Source organism: Theileria equi, assembly GCF_000342415.1.
Source record: "Theileria equi strain WA chromosome 4 map unlocalized gcontig_1105316255039, whole genome shotgun sequence".
NCBI lineage: Eukaryota > Apicomplexa > Aconoidasida > Piroplasmida > Theileriidae > Theileria > Theileria equi.
In genome coordinates, this window is record NW_004668229.1 from 457,840 (window position 1) to 473,231 (window position 15,392).

A 15,392-nucleotide genomic window follows, 5' to 3' on the forward strand; every position below is an offset into this window, starting at 1 on the left:
TCCTATAAAGTACTCAGTGGTATCTCTGCCATGTTAGATATGTGACGAGTTTAGATGGTACCTCTGGTTACTTCCTACGAATCTTGCGGAACATCTAATGGATGAGGTTTGGTCTCTCCGCATTCGAGCTGTGCCATGTTAGTCACACCTTGGTCCACATAATGATGCTTTTTAGCCATGGAGACAGTAGGAATCATCGTCTACAAGTCCATACTTTGCTACACCTGTTCTACCTTGATACAATGACTTCTTCATTAGTCCAGACATCTTGCTTCATACAACATGGTAGCCATAGTTCACTGTTCAACGGTCATACTGACTATCATCTTTCAGGTCTTACACTAGACTCTACGAGGGTGATAAGAAGTCCAGGATATTTTCGCAGTAATGGTCTAAGTCGTGGAGCTCTTATAGTAAAACCACTAGTGTACTCATCAGCTACCTGGGTAATTACACCTACATCCATAGATACCATAGAGAGTCTCTTGTACTTTGAATCACCAGAACTGATTATGAATTTGTTAATCCCTGTATCAATGTTGTATCCATTCAACAAAGTCGTTTCAGCTCTGATACTTTAATATTTACCCTTTAATGCAACAGAGATAGTCCTGCAGTGTGCCCTGTGTATCCATTGATCATCCTTTTGCTAAATGCTGCGTGTTTCATACCTTCTCAGATAATTTAGAAATTGGCTTGACCATGGGTATACCAGCTTATAAGGAGATGTTTTCTCATTGGCTATGTGAATACTGTCTTTGAGCCTTAAACAAATACCCTGTACAAGTACTACTGCTTTACTGGCCTTCTCTCCCTCACTGTAACCTTATCAGGCCAATCTTAGTTTATAGTGTTAATCCTCAATGCCCAGGTCTCATTTCTCCATCTGTTTGTTATCCAGACCCTATTGGCGTCGCTCGTACAGTTACCATTCTCGCCTTTTTTCTCAGTGGTAGTAGTTCCCATTGTTCCATTCCTGTTTAGATTTGGGAGTATGGCGATCGTAGATATGTTAAACTCTATTTTGAGCTGTATAGTATCTCGTTTGGGTACAAGTCACAAACACACCTCCAGATGGATAGAATATTGGAGCTCATCCTCATATTATATAAACAATATAATTAAACCTCTAAACAATTCTGGTTTATTTATGGATATTAAATCCAAATACATACTTTATGAATCTCATAAATATGGTTTACAGTTTTTTAAATAGGTATTATCTATGATCCACTTGATTTAGATCTTTTGTCATCAGTTTTACTCAATGAAAGACAAAACACTCAATGATTACAGTTGTATAAAACGAAATGTAGGCTAGTTTTAAAAATTAATTATCACCTTGACCACTACCACAACCTATCATTCGGTAAACCAAATACCCACACAAGTTAAAAGTATGAAATAGCAATAGCGACTTTTGATGCATAGTTTTAAGACTTACACGATAATATAACATATAGATGGAGATAATGGCGCATTTAAAGGACCGTTATAATCTTTTGAATTACTGTCTTGTTTCCGGATGATTTATAATTTCCTCTGTGGATTAGCTCCGACAAGTACGTACAACATATTAACAAGAGTCCAAGAGAAAGAGCATATTCTGGATACTGTAAAGTATATGAATGCATGAAAACTTTGAAAATGGCAAAGGAATCCTATAAGATAGACAACATCTTCCCGACATTCCATAAGTAAATCATACGGTTAATTCAATGCGTACAAGATTAGACCATAGTACAATTTATCCTATGGAATATAGCCCTTGTATGTAATTTAAAACTGTATGAATGAACGATGAACACGGCAATGATCTCGAATAGACCACCGAATATTCCTTAGATGTTCAAGAACATCTATCACTAGCGGATGGTTTGTAGTTACATTAAAGCAACATTGTATAAGTAAAATTGATAAATTAGCGATGTAAACATGAATATGACACAGTGACAGTCTGGAACTGTCATCACTTTGTATGGGCTTAACTTGAAGAAAAATGCTCTAGTTTTGTCGTAAACCCAAATGTGTACATACTTTACGTTATGTTTCTCCACTTTAAAGTATCCAACATTTAATTTGTAAACTGGCGAAAGAACGTAATAGCTCATCTCCTATCGCCATACTCATCCTCTGCAATTCCACAAAGCACCTGGAATCCCACACATCGTCATGTTTGTGACCCTAAAAGTATAAAATAAGCCCAGGGAATGACAGAATTTGCACATTGTCGACCCCATTCTATTCCTTTGTAGGTGTAGAGTACTGGCGAATTCATCGCACATTCAGGCTTTATGCCAACTATTTTCCAGATGATTAGATTTGTCACATTATTCATCCTTAACTTAACCTGTATCGGTCTCTGTAGAAGATCTGAGGTCCCTGGGAATGGAGTAGTCCTCGACATTACCAATCCAGATGGGAATAAGATAGAAACGCTCACCAGAAGCCCATACGAAATACTCACAAAGGTCTATATTGCCAGAGATGGACATAGAGTGATTTCAGTGGAAGATGGAGGGGAGAAGTTGTGGACTTTGACCGGGGAGCACCTCTATGAGCATTCCGTCGTAGCATTTGACGAGAAGAGTGGTCCGATCTTTGCATTTATTTCTTTAAAGGATGGTAGTGGCCTCAAAAGCGGTCTGTACTACGAAAAAAAGGACAGGTGGACTGAGGTTACGGAAGAAAAGTTTTTCAAGAGCTTTCATAGGGTTGTTCTCAGAGTTAGCACCTCTAGAACCTTTGTTCTAGAGACTGAAAAGGACTACCAATATAGGGAATTCTATATCAACAAGTCCTCCAAGTTCCCTTTTGCAGTGTACGCAGCAAACAGCATTGCCCGTCTCAAGGGAGTTAGATGCGAAGGTTCTGTCGTGTGGAATGCTACGTCAGAAGATGAAAGATGTATCTATGCCTCATTCTACCCAAGAGACGAACATAAACTGGCATATCTCATGGTAGATGACGGGGAGGAGAAAAGGGATATTTACCTCCACAATTTTTTTGGGCTATGGGTTCCCATTACTAAGGACGTATATTTAGAAGAGTTGATTTCAAATGGGTTTGATCCAAGCAAATTTGACGATAGGATCACCCTGGATATGGGAGATATAAACAAGGAACAATTTCACATGCACGTCTATATGGTACATGGGAACTATACGCGCCTTATTACTCCACTACCAGGATACAAACTTACAAGAGTTGTCTTAGGTGATGATTTGATATGGGAGGCGGCTGATGGAAAACATTGTATCTATTTAAATTCCGTTACAGAGCAAACAGAACCCCTTGCATTGTTTATGTTCGTGGAGGATCCTACAGGTTCCCGTAAAATTTTATATTTCAAGAGGGAAGATGATGGTTGGGTAGAAGTTAATAGAGAGGGATATTATAATCCAATCGTGGATGATAATTCCCCAATATACACCCACAAGGGTGACGGAAACGTTATTATGAGCAGTTTTAGGAACAAGCAAGGTCTACGGATTGCAACATATGCCTCTAGAGTGGAGAACGCCAAGGGAGATATCATTCTTATTCATGGATTCAGATCATTTTTCATGTCAGAATTTTGTGCATTCAATATAAACTGGAATTTTGAGCACCTGAATTTCCCTTACTTCCCACACAATTGCACATTTTCTGCATGTAATAAACCGAGGGGTGTCCTTTACATTGGTAAATATAAACGTCTCTTTGAATACGGATCTCTGAACGGTCTAAATGCCTTTGAGGTGACACCCAGATACGAATATGACTATAGTGTTGTGTACTTTTTAAATAAACTTGGCTACAACGTCTATGCAATGGACAATCAGTCTCAGGGTCTATCTGAGGCCATTAGCGATTTAAGATGTTATGTGAACAATTTTAAAGATTACATTTATGATTTACTTCAGTTTGTCAGTATAGTGAAAAGAAGCAAATTTGATGACCCTAGCGAAACTTTTGATGAGAGCAGCCTCTACGAGAACATTCCTACGGATAGGAAAATCTTCTTGCTCGGATTTTCAATGGGTGCTAACATTTCGATTCAGGCTATTCAGGACTTTCACAAGAATGCAAAGACCGGAACAAAATTTGTGGACGCCTTCATTGGATTTTCCGCAATGTTGAACCTAGATTGTCATGCATACGACTGGACGAGGGTGCTTGCATTTTATGCCTTGAAAGTGGCAATGGTGGCATTACCAGATACGAAGAATCCGCGTGAATTCCTCCTAAACTATGGGGAGTCCTTTGACTTTTTTATAAGGTTCAAAGACCCATTTCATCATTCTGGTGGAACCGCATTCAAAACACTGGGAACCCTTTTTAAAGTTTGTGATGAATTGGATCACGTTGATAATATGCAATATTATCCTAGAGATTTACCTACGATCTTTTTTCATTCCAAAGAGGATTTCATGTCCGGGATCAAGGGACCTAGAAACTTTATCGATAGACATTTCAAGGGTAACAAGAATTTTAAGCTCATAGAACTAGATGGACCATGCCATTATCTGACAGTGTATCAAGCAATGTCAACAATAATGCCGTCTTTGAGGAGCTGGTTCGATGAGTTGCCTGGAAAACTTCCAGTCCACGAAGATGATCTCAAATCCGATGAGTTTTGAGGTGAATATTATGGCAGTTTAAAAACTATTATGATCACCTTTTTGAGTGCAGTAATATTTTTAAAAGTTTTTGTACATGGATAGTGTATTTCCAATGTATGAATCGAGCCGTCCCCGGGGGAATCTTGGTCACACGAATATCTCGTTAGAGTATCATTAAAATTATAGTAATTTACATAGTAAAGGCGCTTGTACACGGAACTAAACAAGTTGCGTTACAAGTCGGGATAATTATACCGACATTCTTCTCTTCTTTCCGAAGAATAGGATGTTTTACCAGATTAATCATGAAATTTGTATTTTTCTTACTTAAATATATGGATTAACGCACTATGGTGCTAACATAATGAGGATAGACATGTATCTAGTAGTAGGCTTATAACTCTTCTAAGGACTCTTAGAAGTTATGGTTCTCTCACTGGCCCAAGAGGTCTTATGCAACTTAATGGTAATGACAAATACAGTGAGACTATCAATCCTCCTTTCACTACCACATCCAGTTCCCTTTATAGCCTCACTCTCAACCTGGGAAATAAGTATCCTTATGTATGCGCAAATAATAGATCTAAGGATATTTAGACTCTGATCCATGTTTAGATTAAGCAAGGTACGAGGGAGAATGAAGATCTTCCTGATAGTTTCTGCAAGTATGTTCACAAGATGGACTCAGGAAGAAAGTTCTCCAGATTCCCCAAAACACAATAGTGCTTATTTAAAGACAAGATCATGTATTGAAGGACTTGTAGGTAGAGTGGAAGCATATTATGCTCAGAATGATGGTACAATGAAGGAACCCCTCCTACTTTGCATTAAGAAGTCTAATGGAGAGCCTAAGAAGAGTGAGGACACCTTCTGCTACTACTTCAAAGGTTAAGATAACGGCTGATACAAGTACCGCTATTGAAAATAGCTAGGAGAATGCAAATAAGTGGAAGTTGGTACTAGTAGTGCTGAACTAACTTGCTTGGCCAACATTTCCAGAAATACTGATACTATTACTGGTTCCTAATCCGATCAAAACTATTCTATCACATTGAATAATCTGAAAACTCTCCTTTTAACCACGGGAGTGCCAGCTATACTGAGATACGGCGAGCAGGAATGACAACCATCAGGGCTCTCGAGACGTTTCCACAAAACAATTCCTAGCGCAGTTGCTATCATTTGATTTACAACAAACCTACTGAGAATTTTCGCGTATTTATGCATAGAAACTTGAAATTAAACCCATTCATCCAGGTTGACACTACTAATGGAAGCCTAGTTTTTCACTACTAGATCACTTTAAGTCACATCCTCGGGCTTCTCACCGAGAGTTCAGACCAATTAACCCGTTGGAACGACGAAACAGAGTCGTATGAGATACTACAGTAGACGCGGAGCCTAGGAATGGGTGGATAATGCGAAAAATTCGCTACTTCTTCCCTTCAAACTCTTACTAACGTACTCACATACGTATCATTGAAGGCGTTTTCCATTCTTTGAACGATTGTAAACACATGCGAAATTTCTCATTCTTTGCTCTAGCGCAATGTATGAAGGAATAGCGTGTATTCCTTCCAGAGTACCAGGCTTTGAGTCAAGCCACGTCCGCCTGAGTATACTCACTCTATACCATTTCAATTCGTGTACAAAACCTCCTCCAAAATGAGCTTCTCCTATCACACATTCTCTTCATGACCCCATAGATGTCTAGGAATGGTCTTCCTCCCGTCGGTCATTCATTCTCCCTTTAGAGATTCCCAAGATGAGATTTGTTACTGCGCTATTTGCAGTGTATTTTCTGACGCAATGCAGCTGTAGGAGTTTTCTTAGGGACCCCAAACTCGAAGATAATGAAACGAATCCTGTAGACTCAGCTCAACCATTCACACTCAACATCTCGAAGCCAGATTCGACTAATGTCGTGGTACTTGAGAAGGTAAATGAGGACATTACATACCAACTCATTTACCCAAGGACTGGTTTGGCCATAACTGCTATTGCAGATGGCTATAAAAATTTGTGGACATCTTCCTTTACCACGAAATGTATGAGTGTTCACGTATACAAAACTGGATACCTCACACTTCTTCAGGTCTATACACTTGCAAACACTAAGCCTGAATTCAAATACTTTGAAAAAATCGGATCCAGATGGGTAGCAATTTCTGAGGAATTCTTCGACAAGAGATGGCTATCCGTTGCTAGACAGGACTTTAACAGAATCATCAAGAAGAGCTTGACAAGCGATTACTTTGTTCTTGACCTTTCTAACCCAGATAAGAGTAGAGTGTTCACCACAGAGGCTCTATATAACGGACTAACATACAAGGCGTTTTTCGCAAATATTGATGAGACCATTGCAAAGATTGTTTTTGGTGAAGATACTATATGGGAAGTTGGCTCTGGAAAGAAGGCTACCTCTGTACATCTGTTCTCCAAGGGTGGTGAGGTTCGTTTGGTCGAGGTTGTAGTAGGCCCCAAGACCAACCATACCTTCTTATTCTTTGAGCATAGCGGTGAATGTTGGGTACCAATTGATGAAGCCACCTTTAACAGCAAGTATAATGATCTCCTCAACGATTCCTCAGAGTGGTTGAAAGAGAATGTTTTCAAGGGTGTTTTCGGAAAGTTTACTCCTCTTCCAGGAATTACCATTGATATCGCCGCAGGAAGTAATGAAAATATCGATGTAGAAGAGAATACTTTGATGGGAGTTACTTACAAGTCGTACTCACCAAAGGTTGATAGTTGCAATTTCAGGAAGATTGTGGACTCCGAAACTAACATCTTGACAATTCCATCGAGTTACAAGTGTCTATTTGTAGAATCCTACACCATTGGAAAGACCGTACTTTTGACCGTGACCCTAAAAGATGGTGCAGTTTATGAATACGAATACTTTGAGAAGAATGGTGGTGCCTGGAGTGGTATAACTCAAGACGAATTCTCTGAGAAGTTCGCCAAATATGTTAAATACAGCAGCTCAACCAATACAGATATTGTCGTTAATGTAGTCATGCCATCAAACGGTACCTACCATGCCAGGGAATATAAAGAAAAGAACTACGATGTTAGGTTTATCTCCCCTGCCCAGGGATTCGCTATAGTGGCTCTTTACTATGGAAGGAAATTGATTTGGGAAAGGGTAGATCACGAGTATTGCAGCTGCGCAACATTTTTCAGAACTCTTGAACATCACATCTCTAACTTGATAGTTGGTGGTAAGGATCTCTATTTTAAAGAAATTGACGGTACCTGGTATGGTATACCTCAAGATGAATTCTTCGATTTCTTCAATGGAATGAGCAATCCTGAGCAAGAACCTGTTACACTTGATATTGCAAATGTTGATCTTGACATTATCAAGGTTTTCAAGTACAATTTGAACACTGTTCCCATGATCAAATACACCCCTATTGATGTAACCATAAACAAGGTAACTGAGGGTGATGCTACAATCTGGTCTGGATCTGAGAATTGTACAGCCGTTTGGACTTGTTCTGCCAACGGAGATTCTGCTTTCAAGTTACAAATTATAGACGCTGATGGTAGGGATAACTTCATCTATTTCGAAAAGGTGAATAGTATCTGGAAGCCAACAGACTTTAGCACCTTCTTCAAAAGGGTTGGTGAACTCACAGAAGGTGCTTCCAAGGTCATCAAGGTCGATGTTCTTTCCTCACAAAAGGGTTCATTCACCAACACTGTCTACAATGACTACGGCGTTGAGACCAGATTGGTTTCACCTCTTGGTGGCTCCAAGATTGCCGCCTTGTATCACGGTGAGGAACGTGTTTGGGAAGGAAAGAGTGGTGAATACTGCACTAGTGCCACCTTCTTCAAGAGAGGTAGCTTGTACGTTTGCTCAGTTGAAGCCGCTGGTAAGGAACTATTCTTTGAGCATTTTGACGGACATTGGGTCCATATAGACGCTGATACCTTCCAGGATCGCTATGGCAAGATTTTCATCTCAGGAAAGCTTTCAGATAAATCCTCCGTCATCAAGGTTGATGCCTCGGCTCCTCAGGATGGTTCCTTCAATAACGTCGTCTACAACGACTATGGTGTTGAGACCAGATTGGTTTCACCTTTCGCCGGATTCAAGATTTCTGCCCTGTACTATGGCAACAGTTTGGTCTGGGAAGGTGCCAAGGACCAGTACTGCACTATTGCCACCTTCTTCAAGAAGTATGACATGCACATCTGCTCTATCATTATAAATGGCCAAAGAGAGGAGTTCTTTGAGAATATTGGTGGTATGTGGGTTGATGTTGATGAGAAGGTATTCTCTGATGCTTACTTGAAGATCCTCAGTGGCAAAGAGGCTGAAGAGCGCAAGGAGATTGACATTTACACTCTTGACATTGCATCCCTTCCAGAGGAGACTGAGATCGTCAAGCCTCGTGAGAACAGCCCATACACTTTCTCAATTGTTGCTCATGGTACCCCAATCACCAAGGTTGTCGACGGAGATTCTACCATATGGACCGGTTCCGATGAGGAATTCTGCATCTCATCTTCCTTCTTGTCTGACGGAAGGAAGAACTTGTTGGCCCAGATAGCTGTAGAGGGACACAACGAGGAGACTGAGCTTCTCTACTTTCAGAAGAGAACATTTGGATGGTATCAAATTACCGAAGAGTTGTACGACTTTTTGATCAAGAGACTCAACGTCGTTAACGAAGATGGCTTCTTGACCACCTCCTATGTTGTCCCACTCTTGTTTGCCGTTATTTCTGGTATCACAATGCTTTAATTCTGTTATTCCATGTCATGTACAAGACTAGTTATTTATCATACATTGTCTCTGATACACACAACTGATGGCTATATGTATGAACAACGTTACAACTTAAAACACTATTGTACACTTGGACTCGATTCCAGCGTGTCTATGGATGTGTTTAGACGAGTAGATTCAGTAACATCGGTGGAGGCTTCATTTACAGATGCTGAGCTTACAATGTCTGCGTATACATCATCTACAATGGACTGATCCACATTGTCATTTGAGGGTATGAATTGCGATGCGGATGAAGAGAATGGCAGATTGAGAAACGATTCATTCGTGGTTTTCGTTTCGACAATTTGCATGCCCGGTATCTCTGTGTATAGGTTTGCAGACCTTAGCACACGTCTTCCCGGACCAAAGGCCGATTGGTGTGCCGAACCTACAGAGATTGAGGATTGCGAAGTGATTGATGGTATGGACGAGTCCGTTAACAGACTCCTTCCAGAGGGAGGTGGAGAGGCACTTGCAGCTTTCTTCACCTTGTCCTCCTCCCCTCTGACTACCCATTGCTTCAGCTCTTCATTGTAGTAAAAGTTATTTTCTTCACCCAGCTATAAATGCGAGTGTTACAATGGATGGTTAAAGTCGGAAATTCGGAGTACATGCCGGGGCTAACACCGGCCATGTTCATCCATAGAATAATATGGAAAAACTTACGTGAGCAGAGGTGAATCCATCATCGCCATTTTCTTCTCCTTTGGAAAACCAGCTCTTGAGGAAACCTAAAGGTAAAGGTGATGATTCTAGCGCTACTTACGTGCCATATCTGATGATTAAGGAATATAAAATGGCACGAATTAGTCTTGCAGAAACGCAGCGTGGATTTATAGGTGAATGTTGACTAGAGGTGCGAGTGTATTGGGATGGCGTGTGTAGCTAAAGGGAGAGGTGATATCTGATGTACTTGATCGCATTTGAGAAACAAGTGACGTAAACTTTGCAGTAGAAGCCATCGACACCTTCCTTGTGGAATCGAACCTGGAGGTGAGAGCATAATCCTGGTGAAGCGTCGTGCCAACTTACCCTGTAGGTTTGCTCTTTTCCGCATCTGTCGACTTTCCAAATTTCTTCAGTAATCAGAGGACGTCCCTACACAGTCATATAACGAGTACGAGCTCCACTTACCGTATAGTTACTGACGAAGGAAAATGTCCTCCACGGTCGCTCCACCTTGATAATCTCCTTCAACAGACGGTCATTCTTGCACTCTCCAAGCGATAAAACCTCAATGTTTTGGATCTAAGGGTGTATATCTCACGGACGGACAAGTACCTTGAATAGAGCCTGTCTGAATAGCGAGTTGCGCATCTCGGTCCTGACGGAGTTAGCCTTGAGCTGGTAGGCACGTACGTGAGTATACTTCATCAGGCTTTGCGGTTCCAGCAAGACGTTTGTCAAACATTGCGGGACCGATGGCATCAGCCTGTTCTCCTGCAACCATTCCTCCGACCTGAAGGCTGGAAACTTTAGGAGATAATTTTCTTCGCCCATCGAGGAAAAGTGTTAAGACGCGCCAAAGCTTCGCGAGCGCATGGGCTCTCCATAAATATGGAATGAGGTGGAACATTCCAGCACACACTTTGTATTTCCTGGAGGCGACTGAGCTCTTATGTATAGTACCAAATGCATACTTTATGCTCTGTTTTTGATTTACTTTGGCTCAGTTATTGATCACTTCTCCCTAGACTGGAGGCTAGAGGACACGATTGGCGAGGATGAAATGAATTACGGATTTATACAGAGATTCTCCGGTTTAAGACACGCTAGACGGTTAAGTTCTTCACAAATTGGGGATTTAACACCAGGGTACTGCACATACGCCTATAAATTACCCGCAAGGTCCTTTGTTCGTAGATTCTCTGGACTTGACGATAGATATACGCATTTTCTGAGTCTGTCATCCGGAAACGATAAAAACATGGAGTCTTATTCAGCGTGCAGTGATGAAAGCACCGAAGCTTCAAGCAGATTCTCCTTGGACATTCATGGCAAGGAATCACATCCCACCGGTCAAAAGGCAACCATCACCATTACAGAGTCAGAGAAACGTCTATTCGACCTATTGCTTGGATGTGTAGAGGTATATTCCCTAAATATGGGTGAGTTTGTGTTCATGAATGTTCCCTGTGTTCCATAACAGGGAGACATACCACAATATACACAAATATACAGATTTACGTGTGGTTGGGGGATGGGTTAGGGACAAGCTCTTGAATTTGGGGAGCAAGGACATTGATATCGCATTGCCTACGATGACAGGTGTTGAGTTTTGTGAGCATTTGAACAGATATACAAGCGAAAAGTTTGGATTCCAGAGGACCATTGGAGTGGTAAAGAGATGCCCAGAACAATCAAAACACTTGGAAACCGCTACTATGAACATTTTGGGTTTTGACGTAGATTTTGTAAATCTGAGGTCCGAAGACTATGCAAACAATAGCAGAATCCCCGTAATGAGGATTGGGACTCCATTCGAAGATGCCCAAAGGAGAGATTTTACCGTCAACGCCATATTTTACAACATTACAAGGGGCATAATTGAGGACTTTACCGGATTTGGTATTGAGGATCTTCATGACAAGGTAATTCGGACATGTTCACCAGCTTTCGAAACTTTTATGGACGATCCTCTAAGGGTGATTCGAGCAATAAGGTTCACTTGCAGATTGAAATTTGATCTGCACAAGGATATTTTAGACTCTATATCAAACAAGGATGTTTTGAAGGCACTAAACGACAAGGTTAGTTTTGTAATGATAGCATCATAACTTGTAGGTTTCAAGACCGAGAATATCGCAGGAGATTGACGGTATATTGTCAAAGGGAGACATAGTGCCAGGATTTAAACTTTTAAAGGACTTTAAAGTTCTTAACCTCTTGCTAGGAGTTCCAGATGATGGGACGGTTGACAAACAGTCAAGGTTGTCAGATAATGTGCTCGTAGAAGGATGCAGACTTATGGAATCTCTAAAGACGCTGATTAGAGATGATTTTATTGATGAAAAATATATATACTTGGCAGCATTAGTTGCTCCAACAATAGGTACGTATGCTCTTTCCACCTAGTACCGATGCAGATATGCCAAATATTGGAAAAATGACAGTAGCTGAGTATCTCATCAAGGAACGATTTAAACTTCCAAACAAGTATGCGTCAAGGTATTCTTTACAACATTCTTGTACCATTCATATTGTATACAGTGCCGAGGCAATTGCCCAGGGCTCCGTCTTGTTCGAGAATCTTGTGGACGCACTTCCTACCGATGAGCTGGACTTGAGACAAGCGCTGGGACTCGCCATTCGGAAAGCGGGACTATTGTGGAAGGTATGACCGCATTCACATATACACACCATTTAGGAATCACTTTTGCTCCACTTTGCAAAGCGTCCTGAACCAGATGCGGATGCAGTATACGAAAAATTTTCAAGTATAATTTCACTCGCAGAAAAACTTGGGGTTAATGATACATATAATATAAAGGCAATGATAACTGGTCAAGAGGTATTGCTGTTTACACAATTAAAAAATTTTACAGCTATTGAATATTTTACCAAGACTAAAGGGCGGTCCTACATTCAAGGAGGTTTTAGAATCGCAAGTAGCTTTGATGATTCGTGACGTAAACATCACCAAGGATAATTTGGAGCTACATTTGAGGGAAACATTTAGAGAATTTTTATAGTTCCTCAATTTCCGCCTTTTCCTCCTAAATGATTGATTATGCATTTATGAAGTTCCATACCTTTTTAGTTGGTTCTAGCGATATTACCGAGTTGAAATATGGAGCCAAATCGCTCTTGTGAACTCTTCCTCTTTTTATATGCGATAAAATGGAGTCAACTTCATTCTGAGTTATGTAAATATACCGTCCTTGATCGTCTAATAGACCAAATATGCGATCTTGCTCTTCTAGCTCATTTATTCTTTTTACAACATCCTCAGCCTTCAGAGAAAATCTAGTTGAAAGTTCCTCAACATTGCACAGCTTCTTTGAGGTTATAAACTCTATAAAATCTTCAATGCTAAACTCGACATCAGGTGTGTAGACACCCTCTCTTTCAATTACGAACTTTGATGTAAGTTCCTTATAGGCCTTTTCCTCTTCTTCAAGACGTTTTTGTTCCTAAATGTGAATATAACTTTGTGAAACGAATGTGGCAATCAAAGTTTCTAGTAGGATGTGAGTGAGAAGAACGTTTTTAGGAGCCTTCATGGATAATTATTGTACAAGTATTACCGTTTGTTAAACAAGAGGCCATAATACGGCAAGGATCTCGTGGCCTCCAAAGCCGAGAGTCCCCGTTACCACAGTACCTCCAAGTGCTTGTCCAAGGTAACTCAACAAAGAACTTCCAGATCCTCCATAGGCTTCCTCAAGTAGTCTTCTGATCTTATTATAGTCAGAATCTCCAAGTGTTCCGCTTCCAGGCACCTCTCCCCATTCATTGCCATTTGTAGACTTTCTGACATACCAGTAGTCACCGTAGGCATATTTAAAGCAAATAAGGAGAGAAATTCCATTAGTCTTTGGATAAGAATATACTATTACTGTCTTAATACCGGCAGGAACACTTATTCCTTTCTGAACTTCTCCTTTACAGGTAAACTTGCCAATCTTACCACCAGTTGCAGTGTAAGTAGATCTAGTAGCATTGCATCCTGCAACATCTGAACTATTCATGCTAATGCTAGTATTACAGCTTGGACAGGTATATCTTCCCGTTTCATCCTCCTGAGATATCTCAATGACATGTGCAGAGTTTTTCGAACAGTTCAGTCTATCCAAGGTGCTTGAAAGTGTAAGTGTGGATTTAATGTCAAACTTATTCCATGAGTCAGTACTGCCACTATTGAAATAGTAACCATCATTTCCCTTTCCTAGTTGTATGAGGAGAGGTATACTACAAATCTCATCCCCTGACCAGTAGTATACTGTTACACTGGTAGCTCCTTTTGAGGAGCTCCTCCCTTCTTAATTTCTTTAACGCCACATCCGCCTTTTGGAGTATGCTCTTAAGGTAACCCCTTTACCACTAGAGTCATTGTAGGAAAAGGTACCATCTTTGTTATCAGTTACTTCTCGTTTCCCAGGGTATTTACCAATGTCTATATCAACCAGTGAATGGTAGCTAGGGATAAGTAAAGAGAGTATCTACATAAGTCAACAAATCCAGTTGCCCAGGTAGTATAGATGTCTTCAGTTGTTTGTTAGAGCACAGATTCCCGCTGTTATTCATTCAATCCATGTCCTCTTCACATCACATCAAACATGGCAATCGTTATGAAACTAAACACACCTGTTCTTTTCTTAGCTTTTCTTGTTCTGCTCTCTTTGCCTCTAATATTTCCTGTTTTTTACGTAAAATTTTTTCCTTTTCTTCTCGTTCTTCATCTTGTAACGCCTTTTGTCTCTTTTTTTCTTCCTTTAGCTCTTGACGTTTCTTTTGCTTGGTTGTTAAGGTTTTTTTAGGCTTTTCATCCTCTTCTGTTGTGGATTCCTGGGCTTCAGACGGACCGGTCTGAACTTCTGGCGCTACATTTAGGGACGACCCTTGGAATTTAGTGAGATAAATGAGCACAAAAGTGATTGTAAAGAGGAATAAAACCACTGCCGTGGCAATTGGGGAGACAATTTGTGATTTATCATCCATTTGTGATTTATAACCGTTATTCTAGCTCTCTATCGATTATTTTCCCTCTATATATCCTTTTATAACCAGAGTACAGGCTTTAAATCTCATTAAAACATCAAAGTAGCTAGATTTTCCCTCTAGACTACCAAAATGCCATAAAAATGGACTTTGGCTGCGTTTCCTCCAGAATCTGGAGTTGTTGGTATGGACCGGTGGTAGTGGTTGTAGGTCCAGATTGGTTGGTATATGGAGATTTAGTGGGTGAGGAGAGTGGGAGGAATTTGGAGGTGTGTTGAGTGTGTTGATGGGGAGTGGAGTCGTCAGTACTTTTAACCTCTGACTTTTGTACTGTGACTCTG

At 40.5% G+C, this 15,392-nt stretch overlaps 6 protein-coding genes across 6 annotated transcripts, besides 1 other annotated feature; 3 read left to right on the plus strand and 3 right to left on the minus strand.

Annotated features, from left to right (window-relative positions):
* Positions 1-2,312: 2,312 nt before the first annotated feature.
* On the plus strand, positions 2,313-4,622 carry BEWA_053520 (conserved hypothetical protein; the record flags this gene model as incomplete). Its single annotated transcript, XM_004832692.1, has 1 exon — positions 2,313-4,622. The coding sequence occupies one exon, from the start codon at positions 2,313-2,315 to the stop codon at positions 4,620-4,622; it is 2,310 nt and encodes a 769-aa protein (XP_004832749.1).
* A 1,747-nt stretch (positions 4,623-6,369) lies between these two features.
* On the plus strand, positions 6,370-9,363 carry BEWA_053530 (hypothetical protein; the record flags this gene model as incomplete). Its single annotated transcript, XM_004832693.1, has 1 exon — positions 6,370-9,363. One exon carries the CDS (start codon positions 6,370-6,372, stop codon positions 9,361-9,363), a length of 2,994 nt encoding a protein of 997 aa, XP_004832750.1.
* Positions 9,364-9,446: 83 nt separating this feature from the next.
* On the minus strand, positions 9,447-10,215 carry BEWA_053540 (conserved hypothetical protein). Its single transcript, XM_004832694.1, has 3 exons — positions 10,157-10,215; positions 10,057-10,121; positions 9,447-9,950 (listed from the first exon to the last, which is right to left on the minus strand). The coding sequence occupies exons 1-3, from the start codon at positions 10,161-10,163 to the stop codon at positions 9,468-9,470; spliced, it is 555 nt and encodes a 184-aa protein (XP_004832751.1). The 5' UTR covers positions 10,164-10,215; the 3' UTR covers positions 9,447-9,467.
* Positions 10,216-10,275: 60 nt separating this feature from the next.
* On the minus strand, positions 10,276-10,954 carry BEWA_053550 (conserved hypothetical protein; the record flags this gene model as incomplete). The annotated part of the gene is made up of 3 exons (XM_004832695.1): positions 10,672-10,954; positions 10,525-10,638; positions 10,276-10,488 (listed from the first exon to the last, which is right to left on the minus strand). The coding sequence occupies exons 1-3, from the start codon at positions 10,888-10,890 to the stop codon at positions 10,276-10,278; spliced, it is 546 nt and encodes a 181-aa protein (XP_004832752.1). The 5' UTR covers positions 10,891-10,954.
* Positions 10,955-11,119: 165 nt separating this feature from the next.
* On the plus strand, positions 11,120-13,082 carry BEWA_053560 (tRNA nucleotidyltransferase/polyA polymerase family member protein; the record flags this gene model as incomplete). Its single annotated transcript, XM_004832696.1, has 7 exons — positions 11,120-11,498; positions 11,572-12,140; positions 12,175-12,442; positions 12,477-12,558; positions 12,601-12,724; positions 12,758-12,901; positions 12,936-13,082. The coding sequence occupies 7 exons, from the start codon at positions 11,120-11,122 to the stop codon at positions 13,080-13,082; spliced, it is 1,713 nt and encodes a 570-aa protein (XP_004832753.1).
* A 36-nt stretch (positions 13,083-13,118) lies between these two features.
* On the minus strand, positions 13,119-15,051 carry BEWA_053570 (conserved hypothetical protein; the record flags this gene model as incomplete). Its single annotated transcript, XM_004832697.1, has 2 exons — positions 13,119-13,523; positions 14,698-15,051. The coding sequence occupies 2 exons, from the start codon at positions 15,049-15,051 to the stop codon at positions 13,119-13,121; spliced, it is 759 nt and encodes a 252-aa protein (XP_004832754.1).
* Positions 14,698-14,846: a sequence feature (T-rich).
* Positions 15,052-15,392: the final 341 nt, after the last annotated feature.